The 22,957-nt window shown below is 40.4% G+C and overlaps 1 protein-coding gene across 1 annotated transcript; it reads left to right on the top strand.

The window, feature by feature from the left end:
• Positions 1-11,069: 11,069 nt before the first annotated feature.
• On the top strand, positions 11,070-14,811 carry LOC121385947 (BTB/POZ domain-containing protein 2-like). The gene is made up of 2 exons (XM_041516740.1): positions 11,070-11,341; positions 13,740-14,811. Exons 1-2 carry the CDS (start codon positions 11,070-11,072, stop codon positions 14,809-14,811), a joined length of 1,344 nt encoding a protein of 447 aa, XP_041372674.1.
• The last annotated feature ends 8,146 nt before the right edge of the window (positions 14,812-22,957 follow it).

The following is a 22,957-nucleotide window of genomic DNA, read 5'->3' as shown; positions in this document are numbered from 1 at the left end:
AGGCTCAATGAGTAGGTGTAAACCACTTGCACCGACCAGTGATCCATAACTGGTTCAACAAAGACCATGGTTTGTGCTATCCTGCCTGTGGGAAGCGCAAATAAAATATCCTTTGCTGCTAATCGGAAAGAGTAGCCCGAGTCGTTAAACACGTTTTACATTCTTTCCTTCCCCTCCCTAGAATAATCCTGAACCGCCCCTGAATAACACACACATTCTAAATTCCGCCCTGAGTCGTTAAACACGTTTTACATTATTTCCTTCCCCTCCCTAGAATAATCCTGAAGCCGCCCCTGAATAACACACATTCTAAATCCCGCCCCGAGTCGTTAAACACGTTTTACATTCTTTCCTTCCCCTCCCTAGAATAATCCTGAACCGCCCCTGAATAACACACACATTCTAAATTCCGCCCCGAGTCGTTAAACACGTTTTACATTATTTCCTTCCCCTCCCTAGAATAATCCTGAAGCCGCCCCTGAATAACACACATTCTAAATCCCGCCCCGAGTCGTAAACACGTTTTACATTCTTTCCTTCCCCTCCCTAAAATAATCCTGAAGCCGCCCCTGAATAACACACACATTCTAAATCCCGCCCCGAGTCGTTAAACACGTTTTACATTCTTTCCTTCAACACACACACACACACACACACACACACACACACACACACACACACACACACACACGTTCAAGCACGCTGTCCTGGGCACACACCTCAGCTATGTGGGCTGTCTGTCCAGGACATGAGTGAGTTGTTAGTTGTTAATGGCCTGTGAGAGAGAAGAGGGTGTAGTAGTCTTGCACTTACCCATTGAGTCGTTAAAACTCGCTCTGGGTGGGAGCCGGGCGTCGGACAGAACTTAATTTATGGGGATAATTTTGATATTTTGCTAAAACGAGGGGAAAGTATAATTTGGATGGCATAGTCTGAACAGTAATAAGCATAATATTAATAAAACAATATATATCCCTTTATAAACTTTAACGCCAATTTTAACTTAATTAAAAAATTAATTCATTCTACTTTTTTTTTTAAATTATATTTGAATTGCCAAGGCAGATCAGGCAGAAAAGTTGGGCCTTGACCGTAGAACAAATATACCAAAATTAATTAATTATTATTTTATTAATATTTTTGATTATTTAGGGGGTAAAGGTCCCATTGATGACTTCAGTGTTGAGATGGTAAGGGAAGAGGGAGGGGAGCCAGTGTAACCTAGCTTTCCTACGGCAGAAACCGCCTACGCCTAACGCCCCCTAAAACTAGCCTCCATCACACACACCCCGCCCCCATCCCAACCGTTGTCCGCTCCATTTTCAATTCCCCTTTTTAATAAATTTATCAATATTTATGAATTTTTATATTATTTCTAATTATTGTTTTCCAATTCCAATGTGCAATGAAGAGAGAGAGAGAGAGAGAGAGAGAGAGAGAGAGAGAGAGAGAGAGAGAGAGAGAGAGAGAGAGAGAGAGAGAGAGAGAGAGAGAGAGAGAGAGAGAGAGAGAGAGAGAGAGAGAGAGACAGAGACAGAGACAGAGACAGAGACAGAGACAGACAGACATACATACATACCGAGACATACTGACAGAGACTCGGACCAGTTAGAAAGAGACTGCGAGAAAGACAACCATTTATTCTAATTAAAACATTTTAAAATCATGTATAACAAACATAGTAAAAAGAGTGTTAAAAAGCATGTTTGTAACCTAATATCTAAAATAAAATAGTTATTAACGTTAAACATGAGTACTTAAAAGGAGCTCCAATCGGGGGAAGAAGAAACAGCCACCGCCAGATGCACTCCCCCACCCCCTCCCACACACACACCCACCCCCACCAAATCACCCAGCCAAACTGTCACTAAACCATATGCACACGCAAACACAAAATTAATATAAAACACTAATATTAAAATTAAAGGGAAATAAAACTTATATACAACAATTTATATTAAATATTCTATATATTGAATGATTTAAAACAGTTATTTTCCATATTCGCAATATATTAAAAATATAGATTCCACCTTTTCATCAGATAACTCTTAAATTGTTCAAAGTATATGGAGTTGTCTCGCTTTGATCAGTATGTTAAAACAGAAAATTACTTTTCCAAGAAATCACGTGACATTCGAGGAAGTGTTTTTCGTAACGTTCAGAAATATTGACGCTGGAAGAATTCGGAGGTATGTACACTTTTATTTTAAAATAACCACGCCCTCAGTGGTTCAGTCTGTTACTAGTTCGTTCTCCTAGCGATTAAATCACTGATTTTATACACAAATAGTTCATGCCACAGAACAGTGAGGGTCAGTGCTTAGGGTACACGACACCTATTGCTTTTCCATTTCTCAAAATGTTTATTTTTATAGATACTATACCAAGGGACTTGCCCGGTGGATGCCATAACTGCTGTATTTCACCGGCGGAAGGAGTGTGGGTGTGGTAGATAGGAGAGTAATTGTAATAGATAAAAAATTGGTTCTCGCTGCGTGAAAATTAAAGGAGGGCGGCCGCGCGGCACCACACCCTTCAAAAAAAACCCCTCAAAACAACAACAAAAGAACATGGACAGCAAACAAAAACGAAAAGCAAAAAGGAAATAAAAGAAAATAAGTCGAAAACATTGCTACCATATATTGTTGTGTGTTGGTCGACCTTGTGGAAAGACATACTCCTTATTTTGCCTCTCAATAGTTGGTACAAAAAAGTTGATACGAAATACAAGCTGACTCATCTTTTATGAACCGTTAGTTGAACCGGAGATGTTGTTGGTCTGACATTTACGGGCAATTCCGACTTTGCTGAACTGATCAAAGATTTAATACTATTATTTTAATAAAGGTTTGAAGATATATGAAAAACAATAATGTGGGATAAAATAAATTCTGAATGAATCGATCGCCTCGATATCGCCAGCTGATAAAAAGTAGTTTCGGTTTTGTAAAGGCGGTGTATATATTATTTGGCATCCAAGGTAAATGATTTTACATTTGATAAACACTACCACTTCCGTTGTTTTTATAAGCGGTGATACCCCCCCCCCCCCCCACACACACACCAAAAAAAGAAGAAAAAAAAAAGAAGAAAAGTTTACAATATTTTATAAAGAATTGTTGAATAAACAGAATGACAGAAATTACATGAAGTAAAAAACAGCTACAAGCAATTAAATCTGCAAGTGATGTCAAAATACCTTTACCCCCCCCCCCCCCCCCCCCCCCCCCCCCCCCCCCCCCCCCCCCCCAACCTTTTATTACCCCCAGATCACTGACACTGTCAAGTTTGGGGTGCCTTGAATCATCGTTTTATAATATACAACAATAATAAAATTTTAACATAATTATGTGTACCTGTATAACGGTAAGGTAAAGGTTTTATATTTCATATTATGTATATAAACAATACGTGAAATGTATGGGAGTTATATTCAGTACATTTGTTGTCATATACTGCACAACCGTATTCATATATATACATATACATACATATACATACATATACATACACACACACACACACACACTGTCAATTACTGTTAAGCAAACAAAAGAAAATGTACCTACTTAGCACCCAAGGAGTGAACTCACCCATTGTCACCATTGGTGTAATAAGCCTCTAGGAAGGTGACGTTAATTGCTAACAACAATCAGTTCAGTCAACTCTTAATTAATTACAAACATCACAGTGAACAGACCACTCACCAATTTGACATGTTTGCCTCAATATTTGCTTAAAAGGCCTTCAGCCCAGTCCTACTTCGGATTCGTTATTTTGGCTCTGATGAAGCGCAAATTAGCGAAACTAGTTAGCCAGCCAGACAGTGATTCTTTTTTTGTGAGGATATTTTTTGTGAGGATAATTCTTTTTTGGGTGAGATCGTTTTCATTTCTTTTTTGTTGATACCTTTCTATAAATCTTTTTGTGTGTTCTTAAAACCAAAAATGGCCACAAAAAATGCCACAAATACGGGTAGTAGAGGACGGGATTTTGGTAACCCGCCGTCCAACAATTCGAAAACAAAAAGCAGGGTTTATCAGTCCGATTCGGCCTTTGCTGGACTTGTTAAACTGCTGTACGGTGTGTTGCAGTGCATCCACCACATTGGGTTACTGGAGGAGAATCTAGTCAATTCGACCCTCCCAAAATCACTAGCAAGGAAGGTGGAGGAGCGTAACTCCTTCATCAAACCGGCACGTCCAAATTCAGATATTACATTCGACTTGAACTTGACAAATCAAAATTGGGCCAATCAAACCATGAACGTGTTGATTAAGCACTATGCTAATTCTCTAAAACTACTGAAGTCTAAGATTATTTCGGCCATGTCATCAAAAAACTTAGACTTCGATCGTGCTCAATTTACTGCCATCAAATGGGGAAGAAAAAACTACAAAACAATTAACCGATTCTAGTCTGTCGGAATTTTCCCGTTACCTTTCGGACCTTCTCCCCAACACAGAGAATAGTGTGGGTAGTTCTTGTCAAACTACTACTCCTCTGCCACAAAGACAAAAACGAGCACGATCCCCACGTGTTAACACCCCTTCCAACCGTCCTGACCTTAAGGCAACACCGCCCATTGCCAAAAGGTCCACTGCACCTCACCTAACACCACCGCCTAACTCACCACCCACCCCACCTATCCCATCTAACTCATGTAGTTCAGTACCTCGTCTGGGAACTTCTTTTGCTGACGCATTAAAGTCTCCCACCGCCCCGAATCGCAACTCAGGGCGGGATACAAATTTTTGACAAACAAAATTCTATCAATTTCGGCACAACGTTTCGGACAAATCTCAATGGCGCCTTCCAGAAATTAAGAAAAAAACTCATCTTTTTGGCTCATCAAATCTCTCCAGAATTAATCCTGAGGTGCAAGTAGAATGTTACCCAGGCGCCAAGTTTAATCATTTTCGGACCATGGCCTCAAATTATAAGGGCAAGTCTCAAACCGAAACCATTGTTCTTAACATTGGTATAAACTCAAAAGATCAAAATCCAACCAGTGCAATAAATCAGTTGCGAAACATGATAAGCTCGATTCGGAAACGTTTCCCTAGGTCAAAAATACTTTTTATCGAGCTTAACTTTTCGGACAGACTTTTGGCTAGTCAAAAAACCTGCCTCAACCAAATAAATTTGGCTGCAAAAACAATGAGGAACATACAAATTATACCTGCGCTTCACGCATGTGATTTTGAGGTTGGGCAGGACAACATTCACTGGACAGAAACAACTGCCAATAAACTTTATCGCAGTTGGATGAGGTACTTAAATTTAAACTAAGGCCGGGAAAGGGTAATGTCCACCCTGTTTTAGGACTAGGAACTAACATTGTTAACCTAACTGGTGACACTAACCTTCTAACATCCGCTGAAAAATCATTACTGGACAGGGGTTTGAATTTTGTTCCCACCCCCCAACCAAAAACAGGCTTAGAGGCTAAACTTGACAATGGTGTAATGGATACGGCAGTTTTTGACCACAAAATGAAACTGGCCGACTATTTTCGGCGTTCAGCTGGAGAAAAAATCCCATTCACGGAAAACTCCGGCTGGTTACCCCCAAACTCTAGTGTAGATCCTGAAATCATTAAAGCTCATAAAAGGATAGTGGAAAAAGTGGGTGATATGACGGTTTACACAAATCAGCAAAATCTTTCTGTCATGGAACGTCGTGCTCTCACCAAACTTCGCAAAAACCGCAAAATTGTTATAAAACCTGCAGATAAAGGGTCAGCCACTGTCATTCTATCAAGGGAGAACTATATCCGGGAAGCCCATCGACAGCTTAATAATTCAAAGTACTACAAAAAATTAGACAAAGCTATTTGGCCTGAAAATTGTAAAAAGTTCAATGCAATTATTCACTGATCAGGGACATATAAATAAAAAACAAGTAAAATATTTAGAAGCCAGGTCACAATCACAAACCCGGACATTTTATTTACTTCCAAAAATCCACAAGCCAGTCGATACATGGACCGATATTAACACACCACCCGGTCGTCCAATCATTTCAGACTGTGGATCAGAATCGTACAATATTTCAGAATACATAGACATTCACTTAAAACCAATTGCAAATAGACATGAAAGCTTTGTGAAAAACACCGAAGATCTTCTATCAAAATTATCAAAAACCAAAATCCCAAAAGATTCATTCTTGGTTACCCTTGATATTGACTCCATGTACACCAACATAGGTATTGATGCGGGCATTGATTCAGTTAAGAGAACATTTGATAAGTACCCAGATCCAAACAGACCAGATACGAACATTATTGAGCTGTTAGAATTAAGCCTAAAAGGAAATGATTTTGAGTTTGATGGAGAAATGTATCAGCAAGTGTGTGGTTGTGCTATGGGCAAACGTTTTAGTCCAAACTATGTCGTCGAATGGGAAGAGGCTGCTTTAAAGAAATCGAGTAAAACACCTCTTTTGTACCTCAGCTATCTCGACGATATACTTATCATTTGGCCACATTCTAAACAAGAATTTTGGAACTTTTTTGAGCTATTAAATCAACAGGATGACAATATCAAACTTAAGGCCACCATATCAGATAAATCAGTTGACTTTTTGGATGTAACAATTTATAAAGGTACACAGTGTTTTTCAAACCCACAGACACACACCAACTTCTCCACTGTAAGTCTTTTCACCCATGCCACACCTTTAAAGGCATTGTTAAATCTCAGATTATTAGATTTCACAGAAATTCGAGTAACAAACAGAATTTCAATGAGGCTTGTTCACTTTTATTTAGTGCTTTAAAACCTAGGGGATATTCAAAACGGTTTTTAAGAAAAATTAAATCTGAAACTGTTCGAGAATTAGAAAATCCCTTTAGGGCAACTGAAGACTATAAACCATACAAACTTCAGCATAACCAATCACCTCAAATAAGCACTGGCTTCTCTACTACTTGTGCCAAAACCAGGTGTAGACTTCACAACTTACTTAAAACGCAGTCGACTTTCAAAAGTCAACAGACCAAAATTGAATATCAAATTCGGACAGACATGAACTGTGATTCGAAAAATGTAGTATATCTAATCACCTGTAATTTATGTAAAAAACCAGTACGTAGGACAAACGCAAAACCAACTGAGAATTAGAGCAGTTTGTCACAAGTATGATATTCGGCATGACGTTGACACCCCTGTCGCCAATCTACCTGACCATTCGTTAGATGAAAATTTTGAAATAATTCCAATTGAACAACCCCTGATACTTGGTTCAAAAGACGAAACAGACCTCTTGAGACTTGAACGAGAGGCCTTCTGGATTCGTACATTACAGACAAAACAGCCATTTGGAATCAACGTTGAATCTGGTAAAGCTGTAAAAAGAGATAAAATAATTTTTCCAATAATTTACAGTCGACGTAGCGTTGATATTGGTAAACTTATGAAGGAGGAGTTTTTAAATCTGCAAACTGTTATGAAAAACCCTTACAGCACGTCCGGTTATTGCATATAGACAAAATCCAAGTCTCAAGGATATCTTAGTCTCCACCCGACTACACGCCGCTTAAGCCTCTAAGCCAGTCCATTTTTCAGTGGTTGGTTTGTTGTTATCCCTTTCCTAACAATTTTTTTAAAAACAAATACATCGTATCCGGCTGTAAACAAAACATAGTACTAGCCAAATAAACTTAAAACAAGACCGAAAAACAGTTATATTTTGTATATCACAACGGTCAATTTAAAATCAATTTCGAATCCCTGGGGCAAAATTAGAAAATAACAATTTTTTAGTTTAAAAAAATTCCTGAGCCAGTGCGTTCATTCATTCTTAAATACATACATACATACATACACACAGATACATACACACAGATACATACACACACACACACGTACATACATACATACATACATACATACATACATAATTATCCCCTGCGCCAGTGCGTTAATATCTATGTATGTAATAGTCAACCTAGACATACATACAATATATAGATATTCATACATCAATACATACTAGCCAGTGCCAGGTCTGCCCACTGTTTCATGCACGTAGGCGGGATCGACCGCGTAGATTGTAGGCCCCATGCATATGGTTGAGTTAAAAGAGCTTCCTTTTATGGAAGCTTCGATAGCTCAGAGCGTATCGTGGTTAGTCTTGCAATTTGCGGGCGAATCGGTGCCACAGGTTCGAGTCCCAGCAACGGCATGGGACAATTTTTGAGGCCAGAAAGGATTTAATTATCCCCTGCGCCAGTGCATTAATATCTATGTATGTAATAGTCAACCTCGACATACATACAATATATAGATATTCATACATCAATACATACTAGCCAGTGCCAGGTCTGCCCACTGTTTCATGCACGTAGGCGGGATCGACCGCGTAGATTGTAGGCCCCATGCATATGGTTGAGTTAAAAGAGCTTCCTTTTATGGAAGCTTCGATAGCTCAGAGCGTATCGTGGTTAGTCTTGCAATTTGCGGGCGAATCGGTACCGCAGGTTCGAGTCCCAGCAACGGCATGGGACAATTTTTGAGGCCAGAAAGGATTTAATTATCCCCTGCGCCAGTGCGTTAATATCTATGTATGTAATAGTCAACCTAGACATACATACAATATATAGATATTCATACATCAATACATACTAGCCAGTGCCAGGTCTGCCCACTGTTTCATGCACGTAGGCGGGATCGACCGCGTAGATTGTAGGCCCCATGCATATGGTTGAGTTAAAAGAGCTTCCTTTTATGGAAGCTTCGATAGCTCAGAGCGTATCGTGGTTAGTCTTGCAATTTGCGGGCGAATCGGTGCCACAGGTTCGAGTCCCAGCAACGGCATGGGACAATTTTTGAGGCCAGAAAGGATTTAATTATCCCCTGCGCCAGTGCGTTAATATCTATGTATGTAATAGTCAACCTAGACATACATACAATATATAGATATTCATACATCAATACATACTAGCCAGTGCCAGGTCTGCCCACTGTTTCATGCACGTAGGCGGGATCGACCGCGTAGATTGTAGGCCCCATGCATATGGTTGAGTTAAAAGAGCTTCCTTTTATGGAAGCTTCGATAGCTCAGAGCGTATCGTGGTTAGTCTTGCAATTTGCGGGCGAATCGGTGCCACAGGTTCGAGTCCTAGCAACGGCATGGGACAATTTTTGAGGCCAGAAAGGATTTAATTACCCCCTGCGCCAGTGCCTTAATATCTATGTATGTAATAGTCAACCTAGACATACATATAATATATAGATATTCATACATCAATACATACATACATACATACACACACACACACATACATACATACATACATACACACAGATACATACACACACACACAAACATACATACATACACACATACATACATACATACGCAATTTTAAATGACCTGAGGGTCAAGAATGATAGTTGAAACGAGCTTGCATTGGAGGGGAAAAAAGGAAAGAGAGGAAGGTCAAAAAGAACATAAACTGTTTTAAGTGGGTGTCTAATGTAGTAAGGACAACACGTTTTTTGAAGAAGAAGCGGAAGAGCAGAATATCAGACGATAGTTAGTGGAAACAAAAGACATAATGGCCGTTCTGATCACGTGACCAATAGGAGATTGCTGAATCTATAAAAACTATTTTCATTGCTGAAATAAAATATAACTTTTATTGTGTGTACCAAAAATACAAATGGATAAAGGTATGGGACAAACTAGGGTCGTTAACAATACTGTTAAATTACGTTGCGGTAACTGTCGTAAGTTACTGAAGTTTTTTCGTACACACGACGCAGCTTGTTGCCTTTGATGCACATGTGCACCCTTTTTCTATTTTGTTTTGCACCACTACAATTTTGTGCGAAACCTTTTGTGCTGTAAAAACATCTGGTTATATGGAAAATGAGCTACGAAGGTTCCACTTTCGTTATAATTTGGTTGATAAATTCAATGTAGTGGGGGCGGGACGTAGCCCAGTGGTAAAGCGTTCGCTTGATGCACGGTCGGTTTGGGACCTATCCCCGTCAGTGGGCCCATTGGGCTATTTCTCGCTCCAGCCAGTGCACCACGACTGGTATATTAAAGGCCGTGGTCTGTGTTAACAGTTATCCAGTCTGTGGGATGGTGCATATAAAAGATCCCTTACTGTTAATCGAAAAGAGTAGCCCATGAAGTGGCGATAGCGGGTTTCCTCTAAATCTGTGTGGTCCTTACGCCATATAACCGTAATTAAAATGTGTTGTGTTCGTCGTTAAATGAAACATTTCCTTCCTTCCTTTCTTCAATGTAGTGATTTTAATCACATAAGTTAACATTTTCGCCTTTGGGATTTTATTTGGTATAGTGCAACCTACACTTCAATGAATATATAACTGACACAGAGTTGTCTCGCTTTGTATGTAACAGTATTTGAAAACCGAGTTATATTTTCAAGGGAATCACATAGTATTCGAGGAAGTATTTTACTTAAATGTTAGAAATGTTGATGCTGGAAGAATTCGAAGGTACGAACACTTTTATTTAAAATTAATCACGAATTCAGTTGTCGAGTTGTGTTGTTTTTTTTGTTTTTGGTGCGCGCGCGTGTGTGAGCAGTGGCGTAGGAAGGTGCCAAAAAGTGTGTGCGGGGGGGGGGGGGGGGGGGGGTACGCCAGTGGTGTGTGTATACACGTGTGACTGTATTGGGTTTGTTTTTGTGCTCATGTGTTTCTCAGTGTGTGCGTGTGCATGCATGCACATGCGGTTTTTGCTTTTCATGGTCTTGTTTTGTTTGTTATTTTGATGAAGGTATTTTATGAAATAATGTTTAACAAAAACATTAAATAAAGGAACTATCGTGTGTTATATTTAAAGCTGTTTTGGGTTGATTTTATTAAATAAGTAACAACAATTAAAGGGACAAGCCTGAGTTTTCGGATATTTTTTTTGTACATAATGCAGAAGACTCAGGGTAGTCCCTTCAGAAAATATTAAAGAAGAGTTTTACAACTAGACATAAAGCTATTCCCAGTCAATTGATGCATGAACCACATATATTATTAAAAGAAAGAGAACAAGGAAGCTATTTTATGTATATTTTCAGTGACACGATGGCGACATGCAAATCAAGTAGTCAGACTGGTCTTGACAGCTGGCAGAGCAGAAAATCTCTTTCAGAATGTCTCGGATATTCTCTTGAAAATAAAATGTTCTGTGACGTAACATTCAAGGTGGGAAGAGAACAGAAGAACGTCCAGGCTCACAGACTGATTGTCAGTATCCGCAGCGGCGTGTTCGAGGCCATGTTCTACGGACCATTGGCAGAGCAGGATGAGATCATCATTCCGGAAGTAGGACACGACATATTTGAACAGTTTCTAAGGTATGTACATTTTATGTTCATAAAACACGGATCATACATCTAAGAAGTATGCTGTGAGTTTTATTGACCTGCGCCAGAGTAATTATTTAGGGACTGGGATAGCTGGAGAAGCGATCACTGTGTGGGATAAGAGATTTAAACATTATATTAATTACAGTAATTATCCTGTTAGTAAGCTATATTAGCATGAAGAAGACACAACTATGATGTGCTTTGTATATAAGACCTTGGTCTTGTTTTTCGAATGTACTGCTGTTACAGCTATAGCACTATTGCTCTTTCTACTGTTTTTACTAAGACTGTTGTTAGTGGTGGTGATAGTGTTGTTGTTGTTGTTGTTGTTGATGGTTGTATCAAGTGGAAACATTGCCCAAGGTCTCAAACTGATGTCGTCAGAATATTCACTGGCCTCCTCCAACCGAAAGACAAAATAATCATGTTCCACTTCATATGTATTTGCTGGCAATGCTCGACGCCTGTGCGTTCCCACCCTCACCCTTACCCCGCTTTCAGCACAGTGGTAAAAGCTTGGTTATGGTCAGTCGCCCTAGTATCAATCCCCATCGGTGATTCCATTGTTTCAGCCAGTGCCCCACGACTGATGTATTAAAGGCCGTGGTATGTGCTACTCTGTTTGTGAGATGGTGCATATAAAAAGAGTCCTTGCTACTACTAAAAAAACCGTGACGTGTTTCCTCAGAGACTTTGTAAGTTTTACCAAATGTTTGACATTGAATAGCCGATGATTAATAAATTAATGTGTTCTAGTTGTGTCATTAAAGAAACCAAGATGCAACTTCTTCTTTTCTTCTTCTTCATTCATCTTTTAAAAAAGTCCTAAACTTTTAAATGCATTATTAGAAACCCCGTGTGTGTTCGCTATAAACAATGATCATCCACAAGTTTGTTTGTTTGATTTGTTTAACGACACTACTAGAGCACACTGATTAATTAATCATCGGCTCATGGATGTCAAAAATTTTGTAATTCTGAAACGTAGTCATCCGAAGAAACTACATTTTTCTTAATACAGAAAGGGATCTTTTATATGCACTTTCCCACAGACAAGAAAACACATACCACGGCCTTTGACCAGTAGTTATGCACAGGTTAAAACGATAAAAACCTAATCAGCTGAATGGATCTACCGAGGTGGTTCGATCCTGTGACACAAGCACCTGAAACGAGCAGTCAAAAGACTTAGCTAAATCCTGCCCACTCGTCAACAATATACGCTCAATAATAAACAAACAAATATTTAAATAAATAAATAAATAATGCATAGAAAATAAATAGGTTCAACCTTTTTTATTAGATAGGGTCGGAAATAATGTTTTAAATCAGGGTGAATAAAAATAACATATGGTCTTGATAATGTTTTGTGAATCACCCCCCCCACCCCATTCCCTCCCTCCCCCAGAGCGTTACGTAATTGTTGACACCCTTTTACCTGTGGTGCTTATGTCAACAGCTGGCCAGTTCAGGGTAACCCCCCCCCCCCCCACCCCATTACGGTGTTATAACTAAAATATGGCCAGTGTAGGGAATTCCAAGGTAAACCCCCCACCCCCGACCACCACCACCACCCATCCAGGTAAGGTGTTATACCTAGTATATGGCCAGTGTCGGAAATTTGAAGGTACCCCCCCCCCCTCCCAACCCCACCACCCACCCGGTAATGTGTTATACCTAGTATATGGCCAGTGTCAGGAATTTCAAGGTAAACCCCCCACCCATCCCGGTAAGATGTTATACCTAGTATATGGCCAGTGTCGGGAATGTCAAGGTAACTCCCCCACTCATCCTGATAAGGTGTTGTACCTAGTATATGGCCAGCGTCGGGAATTTCAAGTTACCCCCCTCCCCGATCACCACCACCATCACCCATCCCGGTAAGGTGTTATACCTAGTATATGGCCAGTGTCGGAAATTTGAAGGTTACCCCCCCCCCCCCCCCCCCCCCCCCCCCCCCCCCCCCCCCCCCCCCACTCCCCGACCAACCTCACCACCCATCCCGGTAAGGTGATATACCTAGTATATGGCCAGTGTCGAGAATGTCAAGGTAAGGTGTTAAACTCAGGATATATATTTTGGAGTTAAGATCGAGATAGTCAAATGTGTTCAATATCACGTGAGAAGCTCAGCGCCCGGGCAAGTCGCGTGAAGTTCCAGTTGGATTGGCGTCCCGCTAATTGAATCGAAACTCAGCTGGCCATTGCGTTTGTATTTGCCATAGATAATGTAGATGAGTGAGTGTAGCGAAACGATAGCGCTGTAGTGGGCCTTATATGTACCAAACGGAACTGGATCATCTATTCTAAATGTTTAAATAATAAAAATATTCTAGGGACTCCAGCTTTATAGTGAGATGAGAACACTTTGTATTACTATTTCACAGGTACCTCTATACAGATGACGTCACAATAGATGGTGTCAATGTAATGGGTTTGTTGTACGTATCAAAGAAGTATGACGTCAAACATCTGGACGAGAAGTGTCTGAAGTATTTGTCGTCATCGATGACGTCAGACAACGCCTGTGTGATACTGGAAGAGGCCCACGTGTTTGATGAGCAGGAATTGAAAGAAAAAGCTCTGAATTTTATTTTGGAAAATGGAAATGCCGCTCTAAAGTCATCTGGAGTTACCGACCTTTGTCAAGAATGCTTGGTTAGGATCATACAAGCGGACGAACTGGCGGCCGATGAACAATCTGTCTTTGAAGCTGTTGTGGCGTGGAGTGAGAACGCCTGCAGGAAACAAAACAAAGATGTAACTCCAGAAAACAGACGACAGGTGCTTGGGGAAGCCATAAAGCACGTGCGGTTTCCCTTACTTGACCAGAAGTATTTCGCGAAAAATGTAATACAAACTAATTTACTGACTGACACAGAAAAAGTGAAGATCTTCACATACTGGGTATGTCTTGATGAAAACGTTTCACCATTTAACGCCAACAAGCGCACAGGTATTATTGGTCGAGAGAAAATTATAATACAGCGCCTCAACACCATAGACCATGTATATAGTTGCCCATGTTCTAGTGATAATGATCATGGAATTATGTTTTCTGTAAACCAAAACGCATCACTACAAGGATTCCAGTTGTGTGGTCCCCATGACAGAACCACTTCAAATTATGACGTTAGAGCTTTCATAACTGACCCGACAACAGATGACGTAATCGAAGGTTCATTAGTGGCAAAGCCAGTCTCAGTCGCAGCTGGGACGACAAAATATGACGTGGAGTTGCCTCAACCCCTAAAACTGAGCAAAGACAAGAAGTACAATCTGATTGTTAACATCGATGGACCTAGATCACACTGTGGGTGTTCGGGCAGATCTACAGTACAGAAGGGGTCGTTTGTGTGCTCGTTCTTCAACTACCAGAAATCCAAACACAGTAACAAACCAAACCGATGTACATTTGTAAATAGAGGACAGATACCTGGTTTGATGTTCTTAGTATGACAACCGATAGTTGGAGATGATATGCTCGATATAGACATGTTCTTAGTATGACAACCTGTAGTTGGAGATTGTGTTCGATGTAGACATGTTCTTAGTATGACAACATGTAGTTAGAGATTATGTTCGATATAGACATGTTCTTAGTATGACAACCTGTTGTTGATTTATATGGTACAGTATTTGACTCCGAGGCCCGGGATATAAATTGACTTGAGGGTGGAGTATTTAGTAGTGTTTGTTGATATATATGTTACAGTTTGTGGCCCAGAGCCCCGGGATATAAACTGACTTGAGGGTGGAGTATGTAGTAGTGTTGGTTGATGTATATATTACAGTTTGTGGCCCAGAGCCCCGGGATATAAACTGACTTGAGGGTGGAGTATGTAGTAGTGTTGGTTGATGTATATATTACAGTTTGTGGCCCAGAGCCCCGGGATATAAAATGACTTGAGGGTGGAGTATGTAGTAGTGTTGGTTGATGTATATATTACAGTTTGTGGCCCAGAGCCCCGGGATATAAATTGACTTGAGGGTGGAGTATGTAGTAGTGTTGGTTGTTTTATATGTTACAGTTTGTGGTCCAGAGCCCCGGGACATAAATTGACTTGAGGGTGGAGTATGTAGTAGTGTTGGTTGATGTATATATTACAGTTTGTGGCCCAGAGCCCCGGGATATAAACTGACTTGAGGGTGGAGTATGTAGTAGTGTTTGTTGATGTATATATTACAGTTTGTGGCCCAGAGCCCCGGGATATAAACTGACTTGAGGGTGGAGTATGTAGTAGTGTTGGTTGATGTATATGTTACAGTTTGTGGCCCAGAGCCCCGGGATATAAACTGACTTGAGGGTGGAGTATGTAGTAGTGTTTGTTGATGTATATGTTACAGTTTGTGGCCCAGAGCCCCGGGATATAAACTGACTTGAGGGTGGAGTATGTAGTAATGTTGGATGATTTATATATTACAGTTTGTGGCCCAAAGCCCCGGGATATAAATTGACTTGAGGGTGGAGTATGTAGTAGTGTTGGTTGTTTTATATGTTACAGTTTGTGGTCCAGAGTCCCGGGATATAAACTGACTTGAGGGTGGAGTATGTAGTAGTGTTGGTTGTTTTATATATTACAGTTTGTGGCCCAGAGTCCCGGGATATAGATTGACTTGAGGGTGGAGTATTTAGTAGTGTTGGTATGAGTTCATCCGTCTTTTGTTAGCTCAGTTGGTAATGCGTAAATACAGACATACATATGTATGTACGCGTGCACGCAAACATGCTCAGGCACACACACGCTACTGTATGTTAGCAGTGTGGCATTAAAGTACAGATATATTATACGTTATTACGTTTCTGGACAATCATTACAGCAAATGAGACACGTTGATGTGGGACATGTTTATTTGAGACAGGTTGATATGGGACACGTTGATATGAGTCACGTTAATATGAAACACGTTGATATGGGACACGTTAATATGAGACGTTGATATGAGACACGTTGATATGGGACACGATGATATGGGATACGTTGATATGAGACACGTTGATATGTGACACGTTAATATGAGACGTTGATATGGGACACATTTAGTGACGCATTCCAAAGTGTGTTGAAAAACACTACTGTATGTCAGCAGTGTGGTATTAAAGTACAGATATATAAGTAATTACGTTTCTGGACAATCATTACATCATATGAGACACGTTGATATGGGACACGTTTATTTGGGACATGTTGATATGGGACACGTTGATATGGGACACGTTGATATGAGACACGTTAATATGAGACACGTTGATATGGGACACGATGATATGGGACAAGTTGATACGAGACTCGTTCATATGAGACACATTGATATGGGACACATTGATATGAGACACGTTGATATGAGACACATTAGTATGAGACACATTAGTATGAGACACGTTGTTATGAGACGCGTTGGTATGGGACACGTTGATATGGGACACATTTAATCACGCATTCCAAAGTGTGTTGAAAAACGCTACTGTATGTTAGCAGTGTCGCATTAAAGTACAGATACATTATAAGTAATTACGTTTCTGGACAATCATTACAGCATATGAGACACGTTGATGTGGGACACGTTTATTTGGGACAGGTTTATATGGGACACGTTGATATGAGACACATTAATATGAGACACGTTGATATGGGACACGCTAATATGAGACGTTGATATGAGACACGTTGATATGGGGCACGTTGATATGGGACACGATGATATGGGGCATGTTGATATGGGACACGTTGATATGAGACACTTTGTTATGGGAAACGATGATATGGGACAAGTTGATATGAGACACGTTCATATGGGACACGTTGATATGAGACACTTTGTTATGGGAAACGATGATATGGGACAAGTTGATATGAGACACGTTCATATGGGACACGATGATATGGGACACGTTGATATAAGACACATTGATATAAGACACGTTGATATGAGACAAGTTGATATAAGACACATTGATATGGGACACGTTGATATGAGACACATTGATATGGGACACGTTGATATGAGACACGTTGATATGAGACACATTGATATGAGACACATTAATATGAGACAAGATGATATGCGACAAGTTGATATGAGACATTGATATGGGACACATAGATATGAGACAAGTTGATATGAGACACATTGATATGGGACACGTTGATATGGGGCACGAATAGTGTCGAGGATCACTGTTGTCGACTACAGATGTACTAGTACTAATGTAGATAATCAAATTTTGAAAATATTAATGTCATATTTATGGACAATCAAATTTTAAATAAAAATCAAAATTTTCAAAATCTCTCTGTTAGTTTGTGGATAGTGCCAAGTTTCAAAACAATCCAATTAATAGAGACTTCAAACGAACACCTCCCCCCACTGCCCTCTTTCATTTCTCTCCTTTGACTTCTATCTCATTTCTTCCCCGATCTGACAGCTCCTCCTTCTTTTGCTGTCCACCTCCAGAACCCAGTCCTTGTTTCCAATCGCGACAGGTGCTTGTATCTTGTGACTATCCATGCCACGCACCTGTCATGTCCCATCAGTTTTTACCTGTGGGCTTAGTCTGACCACTGCCAGCGGTCATTAATTAGTGCCGTCGGTAAAACCAGCTTTACTAGCGGCAGAGGACGAAGATGTCAGGTTGGTGCAGGTAACTGCATAGAGACTGCGCCCGTGGAGGACGTTGAGACTGGTAGGTGATGGTGTGGACAACTCAGAAGACAGAGTCAGAGGAAAGTGACAGACAGGGCCGAAACAGTTTGAAAGCGTAGGAGAAATTCGACATGTGTGTGTGTGTGTGTATGTATATGTATATATATATGCCAAGCAAGACGAATTCTGCTGACTTTTTAGCATGTCATGTGACTCGCTACCCTGTATTTAAGCTGTTATTAATAAACTCGACCAATTAGAAATATATTTGATTCCAGCGAACATATTTCATTGAATTACCAAAATGATAATAATAAAAAATAAATATCTTTCTTTAAAAAGCTTTAATGTTTTAATATTTTGTTTGGCTAACTCAAAGTTCAGTTTCGCTGCAGATATTGTAACCAAACTCGCCAAGTTGCTAGTAATATTTTCAGTTCAAGTTCTTTACTGCTTTAAGTTATACAACTTGTAAGCTTTATAATAAAATCAGCAAATTATAATAGGTACATATTTACAGTATTTGATAATGGTGGGGAGCCTAAACCCTAAAGACTTCATAAGGAAAGACAAATCCGCATGGTTAATCAGATACAACCCACAAACGATGTTGTGTCTGTGTATAAACTAAACCTAGGATGTATTAGTACTACAGGCCATTGACAGGAAATCTAACATAGTACCACTTCTAGCTGATTTCAGATTAAACCCACAAACGATGTTGTGGCTCAGTATAAACTGAACCGAGGATGTAATAGTGCTACGGGACATTGACAGGACACCTAACACAGTACCACTTCTAGCTGATTTCAGATTAAACCCACAAACGATGTGTCTCAGTATAAACTCAACCTAGGATGTATTAGTGTTACAGGACACCTAACACAGTACCACTTCTAGCTGATTTCGGATTAAACCCACACACGATGTTGTGTCTTAGTCTAGACTGAACCGAGGATGTATTAGTGCTACAGGACATTGATAGGACACCTAACACAGTACCACTTCTAGCTGATTTCAGATTAAACCCACAAACGGTGTTGTGTCTTAGTCTAGATTGAACCGATGGTGTATTAGTACTACAGGACATTGACAGGACACCTAACACACTACCACTGACAGGAAACCTAACACAGTACCACTGACAGGACACGTAACACAGTACCACTTCTAGCTGATTTGGGGAAAGTAACATTTTCTTTGTTCCTTTCAGCCAGGCTGTTCTTTCTATTTCACAGTTAGTGTGACTGCCACTGAAGCACATAAAGCTTCTGTTGTGTCATAACATTTTAAAACAATAGCCAAATGATTTCCATCTCGCTGTTGACTTGACCTCAGTCTGAATTTCTCCACCAGTGTCTGTGACCTGACAGTGCATCACATTTGCATCATGGTCCAGAAGATTTAGATCTGCCAGGTGAACTGAACTTCTGAGAAGACTTAATCTGTAGGGCAAACGTGAGCCGAGGTTCGAGACACAGCGAGTTGCTGTATTGAAGCACTGGATAACATCTGATCCACTTACACCACTCCTACAGCCCACCACTAGAATGTTGTGTCCAAATGTAGCAACGAATGCAAACTCTCTTTTCTGTTTCAAATATCCAACAACCTGCCAGCGTGTTGTTGTCTCGCTCATTTATGTGATCATGTTACTGTTCGCTCTACCAACTGCATACACCTTAGAATTAGCATAGCAAGTAGTGCCAATAATGTTGTTCTTCGAGATCTGGCCCTGTTTCCCACTCTGTCTTACAGACATGGTAAACAAGTGCACATTGTCCTCTACTCAAACCACCAGTGATGTAGATCTTGTTACCTAGACTTGCTGCTGAATACCAACACTCAGGATCTACTGATGCAGGTCGAACGTCTTCCCGTGTCCAGTCTGATGTAAACAATTGATGAATGAATGAATTAATGTTTAACGACACCCCAGCACGAAAAATACATCGGCTATTGGGTGTCAAACCACGGTAATGCAAACAAATACAGCGATGATCAACATTAATATAAAAATTCAAGATTTAAACAAAAACACCGTGTAAAGAACCGCGCAAAAATACAAATATCACAGATAGATACTGACGTTTATTCAAAATTTTAATTGTATCCCGAAGACAGAAGTGAAATTCGTGTCAAAGACTAATACAGCAAGGGATGTTTTATATGTACTTTCACACAGACAGAAAAACACATACCACAGCATTTGACCAGTTGTTGTGTTGTGGTTGGAGCGAGAGAAAAACCTAATCAGCTGAATGCATCAACCTAGATGGTTCGATCCTGCGACGCTAGCACATCAAGAGGACACTCAACCGATTGAGCTAAATCCCGCCAAGTCCCCCCCCCCCCCCCCACACACACACTTACTTTATACTTTATAAATATTGCAAGGAGATGAACTTGACAGTTAGATAAACGCCGTACCAAGAGGTCAGTAAACGTCTGACTCTACAGTAACAGAGTAGCCATACAGTGACTTGTGTAAGTATTAATCACCAGGAGCGTGTCCAGCAAATTATGCAGGGGAGGCCTAGGCTGTGGTGATCGAATGGTCTTGGTGGGGTGTCTGAGTCATATTGTCCAGCAAATTATGAAGGGGAGGGCTATTTTGTGGTGATTGAATGGTCTAGGTGGGGTGTCTGAGTCATAGTGTCCAGCAAATTATGCAGGGGAGGGCTAGGTTGTGGTGATCGAATGGTCTTGGTGGGGTGTCTGAGTCATATTGTCCAGCAAATTACGCAGGGGAGGGCTAGGTTGTGGCGATCGAATGGTCTTGATGGGGTGTCTGAGTCATATTGTCCAGCAAATTGCGCAGGGGAGGGCTAGGCTGTGGCGATCGAATGTACTAGGTGGGGTGTCTGAGTCATATTGTCCAGCAAATTACGCAGGGGAGGGCTAGGCTGTGGTGATCGAATGTACTAGTTGGGGTGTCTGAGTCATATTGTCCAGAAAATTATGCAGGGGAGGGCTAGCTTGTGGCGATCGAATGGTCTTGGTGGGGTGTCTGAGTGATATTGTCCAGCAAATTATGCAGGGGAGGGCTCGGCTGTGGCGATCGAATGGTCTAGGTGGGGTGTCTGAGTCATATTGTCCAGCAAATTATGCAGGGGAGGGCTAGGTTGTGGTGATCGAATGGTCTTGGTGGGGTGTCTGAGTCATATTGTCCAGCAAATTATGCAGGGGAGGGCTAGGTTGTGGTGTTCGAATGTACTAGGTGGGGTGTCTGAGTCATATTTTCCAGCAAATTACGCAGGGGAGGGCTACGTTGTGGCGACCGAATGGTCTAGGTTGGGTGTCTGAGTCATATTGTCCAGCAAATTATGCAGGGGAGGGCTAGGCTGTGGCGATCGAATGGTCTTGGTGGGGTGTCTGAGTCATATTGTCCAGCAAATTATGCAGGGGAGGGCTAGGTTGTGGCGATCGAATGGTCTAGGTGGGGTGTCTGAGTCATATTGTCCAGCAAATTACGCAGGGGAGGGCTAGGTTGTCGAGATCGAATGGTCTTGGTGGGGTGTCTGAGTCATATTGTCCAGCTAATTATGCAGGGGAGGGCTAGGTTGTGGCGATCGAATGGTCTAGGTGGGGTGTCTGAGTCATATTGTCCAGCAAATTACGCAGAGGAGGGCTAGGTTGTGGTGATCGAATGTACTAGGTGGGGTGTCTGAGTCATATTGTGCAGCAAATTACGCAGGGGAGGGCTAGGTTGTGGTGATCTAATGGTCTTGGTGGGGTGTCTGAGTCATATTGTCCAGCAAATTATGCAGGGGAGGGCTAGGTTGTGGTCATATTGTTCAGGAAAATATATTAAACAAAAGAAAATTCACTTTAAAGGATTGCTGCAATTTTAAAGATGTCATCAACTAACTGAGACTTTATAAAGATTATAATTACATATCAAATATATTTTGCTCCATAAAATATTAGTGTATATTAAACGTGTTTCTGATCGTTCTAATAGTTGTACTAGGTTAAAGTTAATGTTATTTCATGTACAAACTTATTTGAACGCAAAATCTAGTTTGTGCTTCTTACAGATATTAAGACGACCAGAAACATATTGAATATATGGACACTGCTATGGTAAACAAGAAAATATATATATAAGTTTAATCATAGAAATATTTTATTAGTCGAAAACATCTTACAATGCAGCAAACTCAGGAATGTCCCTTTAAGCGTGGGGTCGGCGGTGGGGTAATTTTCACCGTATCACAAAGTATTCTGTTCGACAACATGTTTTAGCTACAACGCATTCACCTATAGGTTAAAACATCAATTACGCAGGCGCATAGGCACAAATATTACCATAATAAACTATAAGTATGTTTTTATGCTACAGTAAAATAATAAAAAGTACATCGTATATATTGGTAAAATGTGTAGAATTTTTTTTCACAGATTTATTTTTATTTCGTTATTTATTCTATTAGTAGATATTTACAATATCCACATTAAACGAACAGGTATCCGTGTACCAACACACACGCACACACACACAGACACACACAGGCACACACACACAGACGCACACATACACACGCACATACACACCACACACACACAGACAGAGAGAGAGAGAGAGAGACACACACACACACACAAAGGCACACCCACACAGACACACACACATACACACACACACAGAGACACACACACATACACACACACATACACACACATACACACACACACAAACACACACACACAGGCACACACATTACATTTTACTGAAGCAGAAACTATTCATTGCGTCAAAATGAACCGATAAATTGGCATTTAACTTTATAATGAATACAGATAAAATTCACATAAACATTAATTTATTAAATTTTAAACACATACCAACTCAAGTAACATTTCTGGGGGAAAAAAGTTCAGTGTAAATTAAAACGAAAATTATTGACAAAGTACCATCAAACTGCATAGATTAAATCTTCTTTTCTGATACATGTTT

The sequence above is a fragment of the Gigantopelta aegis genome, chromosome 12 (assembly GCF_016097555.1).
Source record: "Gigantopelta aegis isolate Gae_Host chromosome 12, Gae_host_genome, whole genome shotgun sequence".
Taxonomy (NCBI): Eukaryota; Metazoa; Mollusca; class Gastropoda; order Neomphalida; family Peltospiridae; genus Gigantopelta; species Gigantopelta aegis.
Note: the sequence above shows the minus strand (reverse complement) of the source record. Positions and strands in the feature narration are given on the sequence as shown.